This window comes from Pristis pectinata, chromosome 12 (assembly GCF_009764475.1).
Source record: "Pristis pectinata isolate sPriPec2 chromosome 12, sPriPec2.1.pri, whole genome shotgun sequence".
Classification (NCBI taxonomy): Eukaryota; Metazoa; Chordata; class Chondrichthyes; order Rhinopristiformes; family Pristidae; genus Pristis; species Pristis pectinata.
Genome location: NC_067416.1, coordinates 20,975,240 through 20,993,991, shown reverse-complemented (window position 1 = coordinate 20,993,991; position 18,752 = coordinate 20,975,240). Strand labels below are relative to the sequence as shown.

The window sequence follows — 18,752 nt, the reverse complement described above, 5'->3', positions numbered from 1 at the left end:
TTCTTGCTTCTGATGTTAAGCCGCTTGTTACACCTGCTTTCTTAAATAAAAATGTTAGCCATCCAGCAAGTCCTCTGCCACTGCATGATTATCCTACGTCCTAATCCAATGAATTATTACATTTTTGTAATAATGCCTTCGTTATCTTTCCTAAATTCTTTCAGAATTCACAGATGCAAGCTGGTTTGACCAGCCGTTTTATGCTTTGAGTTTGATTATTATTTAATACTTTCCTGTTATCTTAAATGCTGTTATATAATCACTAATCTCATCTTCCAATGTCATCTCCATGATTGGTGTCTATGGTAGATATTCAAGCAAAGTAATTATGTTACATTTCTGACGACTTGCTGTCTATGCCTGCAATTTTCTCCTATTTCTTAATGGTATTGTTTTCATTTTGGGTTTTCTTTTCTTGATCATATGACTGTAGAATATTTTGTTATTTCTGTTCGTATTCCTCGATTCTTTTTGCATCGCCAGTGTTTCTTAGGCTTGTGTCCTCATTGCTTTGTATTGTCTCTTCTGATGCATCCCCTGATGTCAATGTATATAAGTACATGGAGCATTGTCCTTCCTTTATTCTGATTTATCCCTTTCTTCTTTTCTGTTAGAACATATATTTTCCTTCGCTATATTACTTGGATCATTGACCTGAAACTTTGGCCTGGATTTTACTAGGTTTTACCTACAATTTCACATAGTACTATAACAGATCAGTTACAGTTTATTCCTTGATTATGTCCTGTCTTAGATCAGTTTGTACTGCATTCTCTATTCTATTCCAGTTATATTTAAGCTTGTTTCATTTCATGCAGATTCTGCTCCCCCTATCCTCTCTGTCTTACTCATTTAAATCTTACACCACCTTTTTTGGCCATTTTATTGAGACACTGATTCCATTTTGGTTCCTGTTAGTGCAGTTCCTACCTTTCCTGATAAAGTATTAATTACATATGTGATCAAGAACTGGAGATGGAAGGATGAAGAATTGAAGGGAATTTTACTGACCATCAGATGCTCGAGATGGTCGATGTGTCTCTCCTGAAATACCCACATACAGAGGTGGAATTTAGAAAAAGGTCACTTCAATGCCTTTCAAAGAAGTCTTCTCCTGGAAATGACAATAAAATAATAAAATGAGTAATTTGGGATTTAGTATCAAAAGTGAAGAATGCAACCAATTAAAATAAGGCTGCTGTCTCTTCTGGTCAGAATTATGACAGTAAAGAGATTTTTTTGCTAACCCTGTTAAGGATAATAAGAATTGGGATTTGATGCACTGTCAAGAATACTCATCAATGGCATTAGCCAAATATTTAACTTCTTTTTATTTGTGTACAGAATGTGGCCATTGCTGGCAAGAACAGCTTTTACTGCCAAAGTATTATTGTCTTTTAATGCCCTGCACCTCCTTAGCAAGGAGCCTTCTGAGGTTACATTTCATTAATTTTCTTTCAAGTTCATAAAAAAACTCATCATGTTGACTTGCAAATTGTTCATCTATCCAATATAAATCATATGAGCACAGTAGCCTTGTACAGCCCACCTGCAGATCGTTAGCAAGCTAAAGCTTGAGTTACCAAGTAAATGTGAAACAGATGGGTAAGCAGTGAAAATTCTCCTAAGTACACACGCCAGCGTCAGCAGTAAAATAGTTTCTATAAAGTCTAATTCACTTTCCATCCTCCTATGGCAAGTAAAGCAGCATTTAGTTTAGAAAATGCAAAGGTTTAAGCTTACAGTGCTTCTTCCTTCAATGTTCATTGGAGCAAAACACAGGAGGTGCACCAAGATAAATCAATGTTGATTGATGGGGTCCCTCAACTGTAAAGTAAATGCCTGTCACTCCACACAAGAAAATAATCCATTTATTGAAACATCACTATTAGTGCCTTTTTGGCAATTTTTGTTGCTTCCAGCCAAGCTTTGGAAGAATTGCCCAATAGCAGTAGTGTGATCTTTTTTTCTCCCCTATTTTAAATGGATTTGCTTTTATTAACTCTGAAGCCCAGTTGCTCTTCTTTAACGCTACCATTGCTGGAATGACAGTCATTGGGTTTTAGACAGATGCAAAATGGAGTTAATTTCCAGGCCAGCCCATTAACATAACTTCAGGAGTGACTTGGATGGATTTAGAGTTGGGTTGGCAGAGCAAATCTCCGTGACAAAGATGGGAACATTTAAACACGCAGTGCATGGTTGGGATCTGGAATGCACTGTCTGAAGATGTGGTGGAGGCAAGTTCCATTGTGGTCCTCAAGGAATTGGGTAAAAATATATGATGGGGAAGAAATTTTCAAGGCTATGGTACAAGTGCTGGTTGGTGGAACCAAACAGTTACTCTGGTGGAGAGCCAGCTCAGACATGATGGGCCAACTAGCCTCATTTGTTGCTGTAAACATTCTGTGATTCTACGATGTCACAAAAGAGGACAGAAGTTCAGAAATTCTGAGCTTGCCAAACTCCCCTGTGGTACACCACTATAGTAAAACACATGGATCCAATGTAAAAGATTATGAGTGATCTGAATGTGAGGCTTAGCACGTTGATAGATCCAGAGGGGCACTTCAGATCTCTATCAGTGTGCTTGCTTGCTGTGTCTTTAACAATACAGACAAAAAAAAAACATATTGATACCTCAGAGAAGATCAGCTTGGCTCCAAGAATCCTGGACCTGATCATCAGGTGGATCAGCATTTGGAAGGCTCTTCAGTGCCAGCTACTAGTGACATTCACAGGGAGATTGCAAGTAATACATTTCCCATGTTTAGTTGCATTCTACCACGTGATCTCCCTGTCATTCATCCAATTCATTTGCAAAAATGACAGATCACACTCACCAACACTCATGTGAAATAATTAAATTGAGCAACAAACCTACCTTAAAATGCATTTTGTTTGCCTATTGTGTTTCTCTTGGATACCTGTGTGTCCATTTCTCATACATGATACACCTAAATATTGAAAGACTAATGCCATAATAGTTAATTGGCAGCTGCAATAGTACAAGATGCTCAACGATCCAAGATAGATGTTATCTGATAGTAACAAAGTCTTGAAATAGACTTGTTGAGGGCCATATCAAGGAATGAGGGTCATAGCACTTACTGTCATCTTTATCCACCTGATTTTGATGGGCTTCCTCCTCACAAATCCAATCTTGTTGGATTTTGTTAAGAAGGATCTACAGAGCTGTGGCTTCACCACGTTCTGCATCTGCTTACCTGAATTGTTCCTTGCAAGCCAGCAAAGTACTAATTTGAAATCATGATATATTATGAGAATAATTCAACACAGACCATTGGAGTTAAATGTTCTGAGAAAACCTGAGTAAACCAGATACATTACTTATCTGCTGAGCCTCAGGGAATTGAATGGAAGTTCTTGAATGCACTAACAGTCTAAAGCATCACATTTCCTATTCAATTCCCACACTGCAATAATTTACTTGCAGGTTGCACTGGAGTTTCATTTCTGACCCTCCAATGTGAGCTGAAAACACCCTAGACTCACCTTCCCCAGATGACAATTCTTTGCCCTTAACCTGATTCCTAATTTCACAAGTGTCTCTGGTCATCTCAGTGGTGGGTGCAAGTTCCACTTTGTTGGTAATGGTGTGAAGCTGAATTTTTAGAGTTAATGTGTATATGTGTTTGATAATCAACTTTATATGGAACTAATTTACCTTTTAAACAATTCTAGCTTTACTCAACCAAAGCCAATATATATAAATCTGAAAAATTGTGTCAACAGTGCTGAAACTATTAAACTCTTTAACTTAGCTTTCGTATTCAGTGATGGGCTCCTGTCTTGGATTGAACTATTGTGTGTTGTAAGTTTCTGTTGAATTGTGCACACATTGGAATTAGAGAAAATCTATTAAATCAAACTATCTAGATATTTTTATGATGCACCAAGCTGGGTAGAATTTAAGGGACTGATTCTTACTTTTCTTTGGAAGTGGGGGAGGAGGATAAAGGCAGAGAGGATGAATGCTATGCCATCCATGGAATATCTAAACAGTACTTGTAAAAGTAGATAGTGTTGATGTCAGGAACCAACAAGGGATGCACATTCTGTCATTTAGGTTTATATGGTGGACATAATTCTGATTGAAAATAATTCATTTTATAGGTAGCCGTTGAAACACGAGCAATGATTGCCTGGATGGAAAAGTTTCCATTTGTGCTGGGTGGAAATGTACAAGGAGGAGAATTGGTGGTGACATATCCATTTGACATGACGAGGTTCAGCACAAAAGTTCATGAGTATACGGCCACACCAGATGACCATGTCTTCCGGTGGCTAGCATTCTCTTATGCTTCCACTCACCGTCTCATGACAGATGCAAATAGAAGAGTGTGTCACACAGATGATTTTGCCAAGGAAGATGGAACTATAAATGGGGCATCATGGCATACAGTAGCAGGAAGTAAGTGTGACATTTGTGCATGAATGTATTGAACAAATTGGCCTGCAGGTGTTTGCTTTTCTCAGTCAGGTGGATCTTGCCTCCTGTATAACTTCTCCTTGGTTTCTGGAGACACAGGTTATGATTGAAGTTACTGTGTAAAGGTAAAACCACTACTAAGTTATTCTCACCGCTATTTTAACCAAAGGGCTTATTTTAAAGAGTTATTTTAAAAGAGTTATTACCATAGCTTATTTTAAAAGAGTTATTACCAGAGTTAAAATAACAGAGAAAGGAAATTGGACTATGTACATTGAGAACTAAGATAATAACGTTCCAGAGATTAAATTCCATTGTTTATCTATTCAAGAGACATAGCTAGTCAGAATAACATGCTTTGTGTTGTAGAAATTACTTTCTGAGCCATATTAATATACTTTAATTTCAACCATGTGTTGTTGTGCCTGTATATTTCTAAAGAACCAAGAGTATTATGATTGTCAGACGTTTCTTGTGTGTTGACCAGCAATTTTGTTCCTGCCTTCTGTAATTCATTCCCTGAACTATTTTGCCTTGTTTTCTTTCCCCTTGTCTTCAAAGAAGTCATTCAAACCACCCTATTCCTCCAATCCTTGGCTCTGCCATCAGCTTGCCTTTCTCCTTTCGTGGCTTTAAAGTCCTGCAACCTTTTTCTTATATAATTACAAAAAGAATTATGTAAAAGGTTTTATTGTATGCATACCTTTTTAAATGGGCATTGAATATTATGCGGAAAGCATCGCTTGAGATCAGATTTAAAATTGATTGCCCTCATGTTGACCTCTTTTTGACTGATCTGTTGCTGTAATTAATTATCAGCTGCTGTAATTCCAATCCATGTCAGAGCTGAAAGAATTCATTAATCCTGCCTCACTGCTAGATTGTTTGTGTCCACACAATTCTTATGAGCTGTAATATATAGAGAAACTTCAACAGGCAAAGGGTATAAATCAAACTAAATCTAGCCACTTATTGTGGCCGACTTGAAAACAAAATCACATCAGTGTTTTATGTAGTACAAATAAATAAATTAAGGAAGGAAATCCTTCAGACCAAAATAGTTAATGTAGATATCCGTGATAATTAGATTTTAAAAGAAAACTCACCAAACCTAGTGTGCATTGAATCACTCCCTGTAATCCGTTAATCTAATTGGTATAGAAAGTTTAAAGGTTCATCACAGAACTTTATGCAAATTTAGGGCAAATTATTATTAATACATTTTTCTAATACTTCCAATTTGATAAAACATTATTAAAATTAAAACATAATTAAAAATAAAAGAATTGGGATTTCCAGCATCATATTGGATAGGTGCCAGTGGAAATTGTCTGTGCTAGATTCACACCCACTTTTGAACCCAGTCATGATCTCTAGGACACAGTGAAAATGCTAACCTAACAATAGGCTTGTGCATTTAAGAGAAAATTTGTGACAACCATAGCACCCTGTTCTCTTTGCCACAGTTGGACTTTACAGATCCAAAATGACTTAAATCATAAAATAATCCAGTAAATGAAGAATTATTCCTTCCTGCTGCCAATGGTGGTGTGTGCCTTGTTCAAGTAATTCTTCTGTCTTGCTACATATACTGTACATGGTCCCTCGAGTTCAAATATCTCAAGATTACTTTTTTATTGCACAGCAAATTGGCGCCTTGTAGGCACAGTCACAAGCAGGAGAATGGTTACTTTGGTAAAGAATAAGGGGCAAAGATGAGGTGACCTTTGCTGAGGATTTGCATGCTTGGATGTCAATGAGAAATTGGCAAACCACCGTCTGAGTTCCCTGGAAGAATTCCTTGCTGCCAGTTTTATAAGGATATGAGCAAATCCCATAGGAATGCTTATCCTATCAATGAATTAGAGCGAAATATCCAAAAATACACACTATCCTAAGTGAGACGTCACCATGATTTGCACAAAGTTAAATTAAATCATTGTAACTTGTGTTAAGGTAATTCTGAGATGCATTTGAATACTTGATTAATCTTGATGACCTAAGATGTTTACAGTGTTATCATTTCATCAGTGCCAAGATTATGTCTAGGCACACACAATTCCTGTTTGCTGTTCCAAAATGCTCCACCTGATATACATTGACATTAAATTTTATTTTCCATTCCTGAAATGTGTAAGTGATTCACCTATCCTTTAATTTCACTAAAGCTCATTAGCTAGATAGAATTATTAGTCAATATTCTGAGTATGACATACTCTCCTCCTGATATGTTTCAAACAGTGTACACAAAGTCTGCAGACAGCTTTTTTTTCAGTATATTCTTACCTTCTGCTTCCTCTGCTACCAAGAATATGGGGGAAAGGCAAGGATGGCGATGGGTTTGAGGGGTGCAGTGCTAACAGGGCATTTAGAAAATAATAATCAGATTCGGAAGAGTCAAAGTGGATTTCAGAAAGGGAAATTATGTTTGACCAACCTGTTAAACCTATTGAGGCTCTAAGTAACAGAATAGTTTAGGGTGAACCAGTTGACTTATTGTATTCAGACTTTCAAAAGAACTTTGATGAAGTGCCACAGAAAGAGATTATTAAACGAAATTGGAAGGTGCTGTCTTGAGTTAAGAAGAATGAGAGGCAATCTCATTGAAACGTACTAACTTCTTATGGAGCTTGACAGAGTGGATGCAGAAATGATATATCCTCCAGTAGGAGTGTCTAGAACCAGGGATCACAGTTATTCTGGAGGTCAGACATTCATGACTGCCTCCCCACCCCTTTCTGCCTTTCGCAGGTACTGGTCTCTCCACGACTCCCTTGTTCACTCCTCCCTCCCCACCCAACCCACTCCCACCCCGGGGACTTTCCACTGCCCCCACCATAGGTGTAATACCTGCCCCTACACCATGTCCATCACCTCCATCCAGGGACCCAAACAGTCCTTTCAGGTGAGACAGAGATTCACCTGCACTTCCCTAATATCATCTACGGCATTCGGTGCTCCAAGTGTGGCCTCCTCTACATTGGCGAGACCAAACGCAGACTAGGTGACCATTTCGTAGAACACCTGCGCTCCGTCCATAACCACGATCTGCATCTCCTCATTGCCAGTCACTTCAACTCCCCCTTCAACTCCATCACAGATATGTCAGTCCTCGGCCTCCTCCACTGCCAGGAGAAGTCCAAGGGCAAACTGGAGGAACAGCACCTCATTTTCCATCTTGGGATCTTACAGCCTAATGGCATGAACATCAAATTCTCCCACTTTAAGGAAACCAAACCACCCCACCCCGCCCCCCACCATGCCTCTTCTTTTTTCCCTTTCCTAGCCTATCTTTTTTTTCCTTGCCTATTTCTTCTTTTTACCCCTCCTCCCCTCCCCCCCCCCGAGGAATGCCTACCTCCATACCTTTGACCCATCCCCTGGTGGATCTGCTCTCCCCACCCCCTGCGTCTCCTTATTACTATTTCTTACCTGCATCTACCTATCACCACCTTGTGCCAACCCCGCCTCCCCTCTTTTGTCCACCTATCACTGCTCTCTTTCTCCCCCCAATATATTGGGCTTCTCCTTTTCCTATCTTCAGTCTTGAGGAAAGGTCCTGACCCAAAACGTTGACCATCTGTATTTCTCCTGACCGGCTGAGTTTCTCCAGCACCTTGTTGTTTGTTCCTGTACAGTACTGTTCTATGTTCGATGTTTAATTGTGATTTCTAAATAATTTCATATATTTTGGTCTTAGTTAAATAATTCATATTTGAAAAATAATTAAATGATTTTTTTAAAATTTGAAGTGATCTACACTTACTGGACACTTGCCTTCTTAACAGTAGATTTCACAAGACATGGGACTAGAAATTCACGTCATGCAATCTTTTAATGAGATTGAAACTTTCATGAGTGCAAAGCATGTATTAAAAAATTGTCTTGAGATTGTGCATGAAAATAACACACACCAAAATATCTGGAGATGCATAATGAGCCCCACTGATAAGTGACTGGTGTGAAATTCTACCCTTCATACATATTCAATAAATGGCTGGGACATGAACACAAAAGAGGAAAGATTTGCTTCAGTTTGACTTAGAAGGCCTAACCATTTCTGTCCTTGAATTGGCCAGAGCAGCAATGCCTTTAAAGCTGTTCCTTCCCATGTTATTCACCTTGAAGGTAAATGCATCGATCTTTAGCTTGGGCTCTTAACCACCCTGCTCTAGGTGTCTGCCTCTGATGGCATAATGTTCAATCAACTGGCAGTCAGCTAAAATGCTGACAGGACCATTGAGGGCAAGCCTACCCTAAAGTGACGGGGCTAGTTGAAGCAACAGTTCCCAAGTCTGAGGATCTTCCATACGATTTTGATGATGCCCACATTGTGCACTGTTCCCCTCCAGACACCTGGGATTCATGACTGGGCAGTGCACGATGTGTTGCAGATTGAGCATGGTAGGCTATCATTCCCTTTTTGCCTCAAACCAATGCGTTACTGGCTCCCCTGCAGCACAATTTTAACACACATTTTAGGCATGAAAGGTTTTCTAGTACATGATTGATTGCTTGTACATGCTGTCTGCATTTTGAATAAGTATTAAACTTACCTCTAAAGTACTGATGAATATTACCTATTTCTCCTATTTTTGAGGGCTGTAGTGTGTGCTGCATCTAATTAGTTGCCTGAGAGATATCCAGCTGAATATTTTACAGTACCCCCACTGTTGCTTTATTGAGGTAAAATCATACATTCAAGCTTCTGTAAGTATTAATTCTAGGGGTCTGTGAAAGATGGAGGTGTCACAGTGCAAGTAACAAAATGTATTTGCTTTTTGTTTCTGGAAGAAAGTTATTTTTAAAACTATCTTGTATCCAGCCTGGTGGGAATTTTAATTAAGTATAACAAAAAGAAAAGGCAAAGACTACTGAATTTCTATTGTCACGTTTGACATTATTAATTTAGAATAATTTATAATCGCAATAAATCCAACCATTATGCATGTTCGGTGGACGGCTGAGACCTTGTGACAGTTGTTAAGAATAAACACAAATTAACCTGAGCTGCTGTAATAAGAGACATCTCACAACTAATGCTGAAATAAGAATCTCACTTACATTCTGCAAGTTTCCTTGCAAAATATTTCTCTGCATCAAGAAATCAAAAAAATAAGGACATAGAGAATTAGTCTTAGTGTTAACTCAAATCACCAGCAGCCAATTTCAGCTAATTTTCTATCCTGTCTAATTGTGTTTTCCATTGACTTTGCTACCACCCAGTAATGCTGCTTCCCAAGATTGACTTCACCCACTTGATAGCGTCTCCATCACTATTAAAATGGCATGGTCCTATCTTCCATATCAAACATTTCTCCCTGAAGTCCTTAATTCTTCCCTGATGAAGCCTTTCTGTTGCTATTCCATTATAAGAGAAAGGATGCTTTCTCATTGGTGATCCTCCTGCAGTTTTGACCTCCATCCATTCCCCCATCACAACCATTCTTCCCTCTGTCTTTTTGGTGTTCCTTACTTTATGTTTTTTGTTCACTTGCCCTTTGTAATCAGAACATACACTACATATTCTTCCCTCTCCCTGCATCTTCATTATTGAAGTTCACACAATGTGGCCAAAATCATGGAAATACAGTCCGCTTGTACAGTTTTAGTGGGTCGGCACCTCATCACCCTGGCTCCATTCTGGAATTCCATACCAAAATCCGGACCTATGGCCCATATCCACACTGCTGTATCAGTAATATTTGTCTCCAACTGCCTGTCAGATGGCAGAGGAAAACAGTGTCTTTCCATTGTTGGATTGGGGAGCAGACAAACCCTAAAGAAATGCATACTCTTCCATGCATACACTTTTTTTTATTGGCCTTGGTGAGATTTCCACCTCTTTTCACTGTTTCAGCCTATTTTATCTAATTTCTTCCCCAAAGAATTAGATTGATTGAAGTACTGTGCATGGGACCCTTTCTTGAGGCTCTATTCGTATGAACTAAGTTATTATCCTTATCTTTTCTCAAACATTCCATGTTTTATCTCACCTTATTCTCATTACATGCCATCCAATTCCCAGCTTTCATTTCCCCTCTGCATGTTATCATTATCACCTATTTACATGTTGGTCTCTCCTATCCTGTGTGTGAATCCTTTCAGTCTGATTTCTGCTCTGTACCCTCATTCCTAGAATTCTTAATTTTTCATCTGTTGCTGCTTTATGGTAACATCACTGATGGGCATTGCTTACCGACTTGGACCAGTGTCAGCACCATATTCTCAGTCACAACCTGTACTCCACTGTTATTCCATTGACCTGCTTGTACTACATTCAGTCATGGGTTATCAAGAGCTTTCTTTCCCTTTCTTACTCAGTCAGACTGATGCTACCATGTCTGGCACTTCCCCAAACCTCCGCACTTAAGCCATTAATTTCTTCCTACTGTCCAATTACTTAATCTAGCTGCACTTGTTGATGTGCAACCTATTTTTAATCCTGAGCCGGCTTTCCTCTTCACTGCACCACATTCGCTCTCCCTATCCTCACCTTTTTATTTTGACAATTGAAAGCCAGATGCATATGCTTGTCATCCCCCCAGACGCAACTTCATAAAAACTCTGCTCACCCAAAGTGCATCGCAACCAAATTGCAAGAATCTGATGCCCACATCTACTTCACAGTAAATCCTGCATTCCTGCCTATTCTCATCTGAATTTCCAGTTGCAATGAATTCAAAATCCTTGCTGTTCGTGACCTTGCCTTCTCACATTTCTGAAAGCCCCTGTGCTGCATTTCATTGTATCTGTGAGGTTCTGCTGAGCCTGGCCTCTTCCACTTCTTACTCCACCTTCAGTGGAAGAAAACTCAGATGTTCCGGTTGCATTGCCTGAAATGTTCTTCTTAAAGTTCCCAGTCCAAATCTATATTTTCCTTCCTCAAGACTGTTCTTAAGACCTGTTTCTTTAATAATGATTCTGCATTTCCCCATCACTGTCTGATTTTGTATTTCTGAAGCACATTGGGACCTTTAAGTTTGATAGAGATCCTTATACACAAGTAACACATTTTGGGTACTGTTAACACTGTGGAACTACTTACTATAGTGTTTGTAAAATAGCATTTAAGCATCACTCAACCTCCACAGCTCTCAGGGCTAAAGAATCCCAAAAATTTAGTAACCTGTAAGAGTTCCTTCTCATCTCCATCTTAAATGGGTAACTACTGTGAAACTGTAGAAATAAAGGACTGCAGATGCTGGAATCTAAATGAAAAACATGATGATGCTGGAGGAACTGAGCAGGCCAGGCAGCATCCGTGGAGAAAAGCAGACAGTCAATGTTTCGGGTCAGGACCCTTCTTCAGATCCTGACTCGAAACGTTAACTGTCTGCTTTTCTCCATGGATGCTGCCTGGCCTGCCGAGTTCCTCCAGAATCTTGTTGTTTTTATCAAACTGTGAAACTGTACCCTGGTTGTAGACTTACCCTCTAGGGAAAAGATCTTCTGAGCATCCATCCTGTCAATCCCCCTCTGAATCTTTTATGTTTCAATAAGATCACCTGTCATTCATCTGTGCTCCAGTGAGTATAGGCCCAGCCTACTCAACTTTTCTTCATACATCAGCTTCTTTGTCGCAGGAACCTTTGTTTTATGCTTAGGAAGAGCTGTTGAAGTGACCTGGGGGAGGAACTGCACTGCATTTTGTTGGTGGTAGACACTGCGGCAGCCGCACAGAGTGATTGATGAGGTGCCAAACAAGCTGGCTGCTTAGTCCTGGATGATGACACAGGAGCCTGCAGATGCTGGAATCTGGAGCAACAAACGAGAAGCTGGAAGAACTCAACAAGTCAGGCAGCATCTGTGAAGGGAAATGGATAGGAATGGAAAAAGACCTCCGTCTTTTAGTCCAAATGAAGGGTCTCAACCTGAAACGTCGTGTGTCCATTTCCCTCCACAAATCTTGCCTGACCCGCTGAGTTCCTCAAGCTTCTTGTTTGTTAGTCCTGGATAGTGTTGAACTTCTTGAGAGTTGTTGGCACTGTACTTGTCCAGGGAAGTGACTTCTGTCTTGCAGATGGTGGAAAGGCCTTGGGGTGTCAGCAGGCGAGTCACTCACTAAAGGATACCCAACCTCTGACCCGCTCCTATAGCCATGGTATTTGCTAAGCTGGTCCAGTTGAGTTTCTGCTCCAGATTTTGTGGAGATAGTGATGGTGGTACTTTTCCAGTATAATAAGGTACCTGCTGTGAGTAGTCCTGGTCTCAGAAGCACACAGGAGGGCGGGGATTGCTGATGTCAGGTAAACCATGAGCTTTGTACCAGGTTTGAGGTCTTGATCTGCAAATACACTTTTCCTTAGTCATCCAAAAGCTGAGCAGGTGGATTGGAGACAATGGTGAATTTGATCATCAGTGTCTGCCTTCACTGAGAGGCGAATCCTGAAAAACGAGAGGTGGTCCACATTTCCCCAGGACACTCGGTGAACTTTTATTGTCAGAGGGCAGCACTGTACAGCAGGGACAGGTTGATAGATGACCTTTGTTGAGTATAAGGATCCTCCCCTCATACAAGTCAGTAGTAGCTTGAAGCTTGTCCTCTCACTGCATGCAAACACATTGTCTGCATACTGTGGCTCAATTACTGAGGGGTGACCTTAGTCCTGCAATGTAATTGCAAAAGTTTCAATACCTTCCCATTAGTTCTGACGATGAGCTCCACTCCCAGAGGATGTACCAAAGTACCAGTGTATTTCCTCCAGTTTCTGGAACTAAAATGGCTTGGCTCCCCTTGTCTTATAAAGGGGGTAGGTAATTGATCAGGGCTAATGATTCCACTTTGCTATTTTTCGACAACTTTTCAGTGCAGACATAAGATGAAGATTATATCATCCACAGTTGTATGAGCTGCCTGTGTAAACTCGTGTGAAGAAAAACACTTGCACATGGTGCCAATTGGTCGCTGTCACCCTTGTTACCTACCATGCATTAGCACATGTCAGAAGGGAGAGAATGGAACACATGGGGAGAGAGCTGGAGAAGGAGCAGAAATGGGGATTTTATTGTTTAATATTCTTCAGAAATGGGTAATCTCAGTTTCCAGTAAAATAATAACTCACAGCAGTGTTAAGAAATATAGAATGACTGGATGTGTATCGCTGAAATATAAATGCTTCCAAATTGATTGTGTGTCAGACTTCATTCACATAAAAATAAAGAACAATGAAGATGCCACATGTGTAATTTATCCCATTACCTGTCCTTTTGCATTATCTGTAGAAAATAGCTTTGCTGCTCGAAGTTTGTGAAAAATAGTGATAACAGTGTAATATTAATACAATAGACTGGGATTGGAGGCTTCTGTATCTTGTGTGTTATTATCAAAGATGGGTTACAAAGGATGACAGATATTAGCACTAACGTATAAAAGTTTTGAATGCCAGCTTACATTGTTTCTCTAGTTTAGGATAATATGTTGTGAGGCTAAATAAATTATAGATCACAAAAGATAGTTGTTTGATGGTTTATTCACATTCTAGAATAAATTGGCCATTGTCGATGATTATAGCATTTGGCTTCTATTCATGGCGTCAACAGACTGGCCTGGAGTTTCCACAGTATCAAATTAATGCAGTGTAATCACTGTGTAATTTTACCTCCTGCTGTTCAGCAGGACACTTGTTGGTAGTGCCTGGGTTGCCAGTGGGGGAGCCATCTACCAATGATTCTAAGAGATTCCAAGAGCCAAGCATCACAGTGGAGGTCCCTGTCGCATTGAAGGGAGGCCGATCAAAAGGTAGACAAACAAGTGATCTCACCCTCATCCCTGACTTTGCGAAGTTTGGCATGCCAGCAGCTCTACTTAGTTAGGAGTTTGAGGAAATTTGGCATGTCACCAAAGACTCTTACAAATATCTATAGATGTACGGTAGAGAGCATTCTGACTGGTTGCATCACAGCCCGGTATGGAGGCTCCAATGCACAGGATTGCAAGAGGAGGCAGAGGGTTGTAGACTCAGCCATCTCCATCACGGGCACAACCCTCCTCACTATCAAGGACATCTTCAAGAGACGGTCCCTCAAGAAGGTAGCATCCATCATTAAGGACTCTCACCATGTGGGGCATGCCTTCTTCTTGTTACTACCATCAGGGAGGAGGTACAGGAGCCTGAAGACCCACACAACAATTTCGGAACAGCTTCTTCACTATCAGATTTCTGAACGGCCCATGAACACTACCTCGTTATTCCTTTTTTTAACGCTGTTTATGTTTGTAATTTATAGTAATGTTATATCTTTGCACTGTATGTTGTCGCAAAACAACAAATTTCACATTATATAAGTCAGTGATAATAAAACTGATTCTAATTCTCATTCTGACCCTATCTGGGATGATCCAGCCCATCATGACTGTTTCAGATAGATTATTTGCATTTTCATTAATTGGCATAATTTAGAGAGAAACCAAAACTGTAAGAAATACTCAGCAGTTTCAGTAGAAAGTGAAACAGAGTGAATGGTTCAGGGGAATGAAGTTAAAGATAAACAGTTTGAAGATGCAGAGGTAATGGGGAGGGGAAGGTGTATAGGTGGGAAAGCAGGGGAGATTAAATTACAAAGGGACATCAAAGTGCAAGGTTGACAGAAATGGGACAAGCGACGAGACAAGAGGTATGGCTGGAAGAGGTGTAAGTGGGAGAAACCAAATCATTACCAGAAATTAACAAATTTGATACATTTGGAAGTTTTATTACTAAAATCAGCTCTAGATTTAATCAACAGGTAATATCCAATAGTCTGCACCTAACCCATGAGGTTGAATTGTGCTGAGGCCCACATGTCAATTAAATCACATTTTCTTTTCAAGTGCACCCAAAAAATGGTGTCAAACAGCAACTGCAACACTTCTTTCTTCCCTATGTCATTAACACTACAGCCATTCCATTGCCCTTAACACTGTATAAATATTAGTTTCATTGTATAAATATTGGTGTCATTTAACTGTGGGATAATAATAAAATATATGTCAATAATTTGGAGAGTAAAGTAAATGACAAAGCATAAAAGTGAGCAAACCATGGAACTTAATTTTTTAATTAAACAGTAAGATATTTGGCCAGAGACTTATTGGAAACTAAGTTTTAAACCTAAACTTCTCTTTTTCTTAAAGGTATGAATGACTTCAGCTATCTGCACACAAACTGCTTTGAAATATCTATGTATGTGGGCTGTGACAAATTTCCTCATGAGAGCGAGCTACCAGAACAGTGGGAAAACAATCGAGAATCCCTCCTTGTTTTCATGGAACAGGTACATTATTCAGAAAGATTTATTCACTATATTATCACTTTTAAAATGAATGTCTTGGAGGCAATGATTACTTAAGGATTGAAAATATTTACTGTTCCAGTGCAAGACAAACAAGACCACAGTGCAGGTGATAATAATGGGAAGAAAAATATGAGTTTGATTATCACTTTAGGAGTGGGAGACTGATGCTGAAAAGACTATGGAGATCTTGAGGCTCTGGCTTCATTTATGTTGAGGTGCAAGATACCAAAACATTCTTCTTGATACAACACTTGGGATTAGGTCTGCCCATTATAAAGCTGCTTTGCCTGATGGCAAGGTAAAGAGGTTGGGTTAAGTGGTTACAATCACTGAGAGGAATGTGGATGGATGGGGTGTATACTGGGATAGCAGACATCCCCAGGTCCCACAGATAGAACTTTAAATCTATCCTTGCTGGGCCTGTTCTGTTCTATCAACTGTGCAACCAATCAATGCAAGCCTGGCATGTGGTCTTAAACAGCAGGGAATTAAAATGTCAAACGAGACGACAGTTATCATCTTAAGAGACCCCAAAGATGTGAAATTGGCAGTAATTTTTGATACTCAAGATTAGATCCCTTTCAAAATAGGACGTGGAGTATAGGGAGATCAGTATGGAGCGTGCTAATATGCTAGGACATTTCGAGATAAAGGAGGAAGTCGTGCTGGGTCTCTTAAAGAGCACTAAGATGGATGTCCCCAGGGCCTGATGGGATATACCCCAGGTTGTTGAGAGAGGCAAGGGATGAGATTGCTGGGGCCTTGACCAATATCTTCGTATCCTCTCTAGCCACAGGCAAGGACCTGGAGGACTGGTGAGTAGCTCATGTTGTTCCATTATTCAAGAAGGGAAACAGGAATAATCCTGGTAACTCTTGACTGGTGAGTCTCACATCAGTTGTAGGGAAGTTACTGTAGAGGATTCTTGGGGATAGGACTTATGAGCATTTGGAAAACTATAGCCTAATTAGGGACAGTCAGCATGGCCTTGTGCAGGGCAAGTCGTGCCTTACTAATGATTGAGTTTTTTGACAAGGTGACGAGGGTGATTGATGAAGGTAGAGCTGTGGATGTTGTCTACATGGATTTTAGTAAGGCATTTAACGAGGTCCGTCATGGGAGGCTTATCCAGAAGATTAAGATGCATTGGATCCATGGTGAATTAGCCGTTTGGATCCAGAACTGGCTTGCCTGTAGAAGACAGAGGGTAGTGGTCGATGGGACTTATTCTAGCTGGAGGTCTGTGACTAGTGGTGTTCCTCAGGGATCCATACTGGGACCTCTGCTGTTTGTGATGTATATAAATGACCCGGATAAAAATGTACATGGGTGAGTTAGTAAGTTTGCAGATGATACAAAGATTGGTAGTGTTGTGGATAGCATAGAAGACTGGCAAAGGATACAGCAGGATATAGATCAGTTGTAGATATGGGCAGAGAAATAGCAGATGGAGTTCAATCCGGCCAGATGTGAAGTGTTGCACTTTGGGAGATCAAATGTGAAGAGACAGTACACTGTTAATGGTAAGACCTTTAACAGTGTTGATGAGCAGAGGGATCTTGGGGTCCAAGTCCATAGCTCCCTGAAACTGGCTACACAGGTTGATAGGGCGGTAAAGAAGGTATATGGCATGCTTGCCTTCATTAGTTGAGGCATTGAGTTCAAGAGTCAGGAATTTATTCTGCAGCTTTATAAAACTTTAGTTAGGCTGCATCTGGAGTATTGCATTCAGTTCTGGTCGCCCCATTATAGGAAGGATGTCGAGGTTTTAGAGAGGGTGCAGAAGAGGTTTACCAAGATGTTGCCTGGATTAGGGGGCACGTGCTATGAGGATATGTTGGACAAACTTGGGTTGTTCTCTCTGGAGCAGCGGAGACTGAGGGGAGATCTGATAGAGGTTTACAAGATCATGAGAGGCATAGATAGAGTAGACAGCCAGTATCTTTTCCCCAGGGTTGAAATGTGTAATACCAGAGGGAATACATTTAAGGTGATAGGGGGTAAGTTCAAAGGAGATGTGCAGGGCAAGTATTTTACACCAAGAGTGGTGGGTGATCTGTAATGCACTGCCTTGGGTAGTGGTGGAGGCAAATATAATAGGAGTGTTCAAGAAGCTCCAAGATAGGCACATGAATGTGAGGAAAATGGTAGGATGTGGACATTGTGCAGACGGAAGGGATTAGTTTAGTTGGTCATTTTATTACTAATGTGAGCTGAAGGGCCTGTTCCTGTGCTGTACTGTTCTATGTTCTACTTTCTATGTAAAATAGTGGTAGCTGCAGCATGGGTAAGTGGGAAGGTTAAGCAAAGAATCTCCATTTCAAAATCATTATCTGGCCCATTAAAGTAAGAAATAACAAATTAAAAGTACCTACTGCCATGTAAATTCATAGAGGTAGTGTAAGTTTTGTTGCAGTGGCAAAATATCCATTGAAGTAAAAGGTGAAAAGGCTAAAACGACATTTAAAGATTTCATACCAGGATTTCTTCAAACTCTAAGTCCAAGTTTTCATTTTGTTTCAGTCAGTTTGCTCAGATTGACTTGTGTAAGAGGTAAATCAGTCGTGCTCCTGTTAGAGGCAAAACAACCACATTGGCAGGAAATGACATAAAGTTGTAAGTTATTTTCAGTCTTCCAACAAATGACAGCTGTTGTTTAGGGATGTGACGACACCGTTGGCTGTAAATGCATTACTGTGTTGAGTGGAGACAGTCGCACACAATGACTGTGGGCAATATGCTCATCTTGGTGCAAGCATAGATACAGTTTCTGGGATGAGTCACCAACTCATCTGCTGCATTCGACACACCTTCTAACACTTCTTCCTTCTACAGAACACTCAGTGCCCCCTCACTGAATAATTAACTTTCTTTTCATTCTTCTGTTCAGTGCTCAGTAAATCATAAGGTGATGTAAAGCAGCTGTAGTGGAAGCTTCAATGGATTCCGCTGCCCAATTATCGCTTATAGTCAGAGATGGTTTGTTATGTTGGAATAATAATTATAGAATCGTCAAACCATT

The 18,752-nt window shown here is 40.1% G+C and overlaps 1 protein-coding gene across 1 annotated transcript in view; it reads left to right on the top strand.

The window, feature by feature from the left end:
- The window catches only part of cpxm2 (carboxypeptidase X (M14 family), member 2), a 129,764-nt gene that overhangs the window by 96,269 nt on the left and 14,743 nt on the right, over nt 1–18,752 (top strand). Inside the window, 2 exon segments of the mRNA XM_052027340.1 lie at nt 4,138–4,435; nt 15,570–15,709. Of these exon segments, the coding sequence (XP_051883300.1) occupies nt 4,138–4,435; nt 15,570–15,709 (438 nt within the window).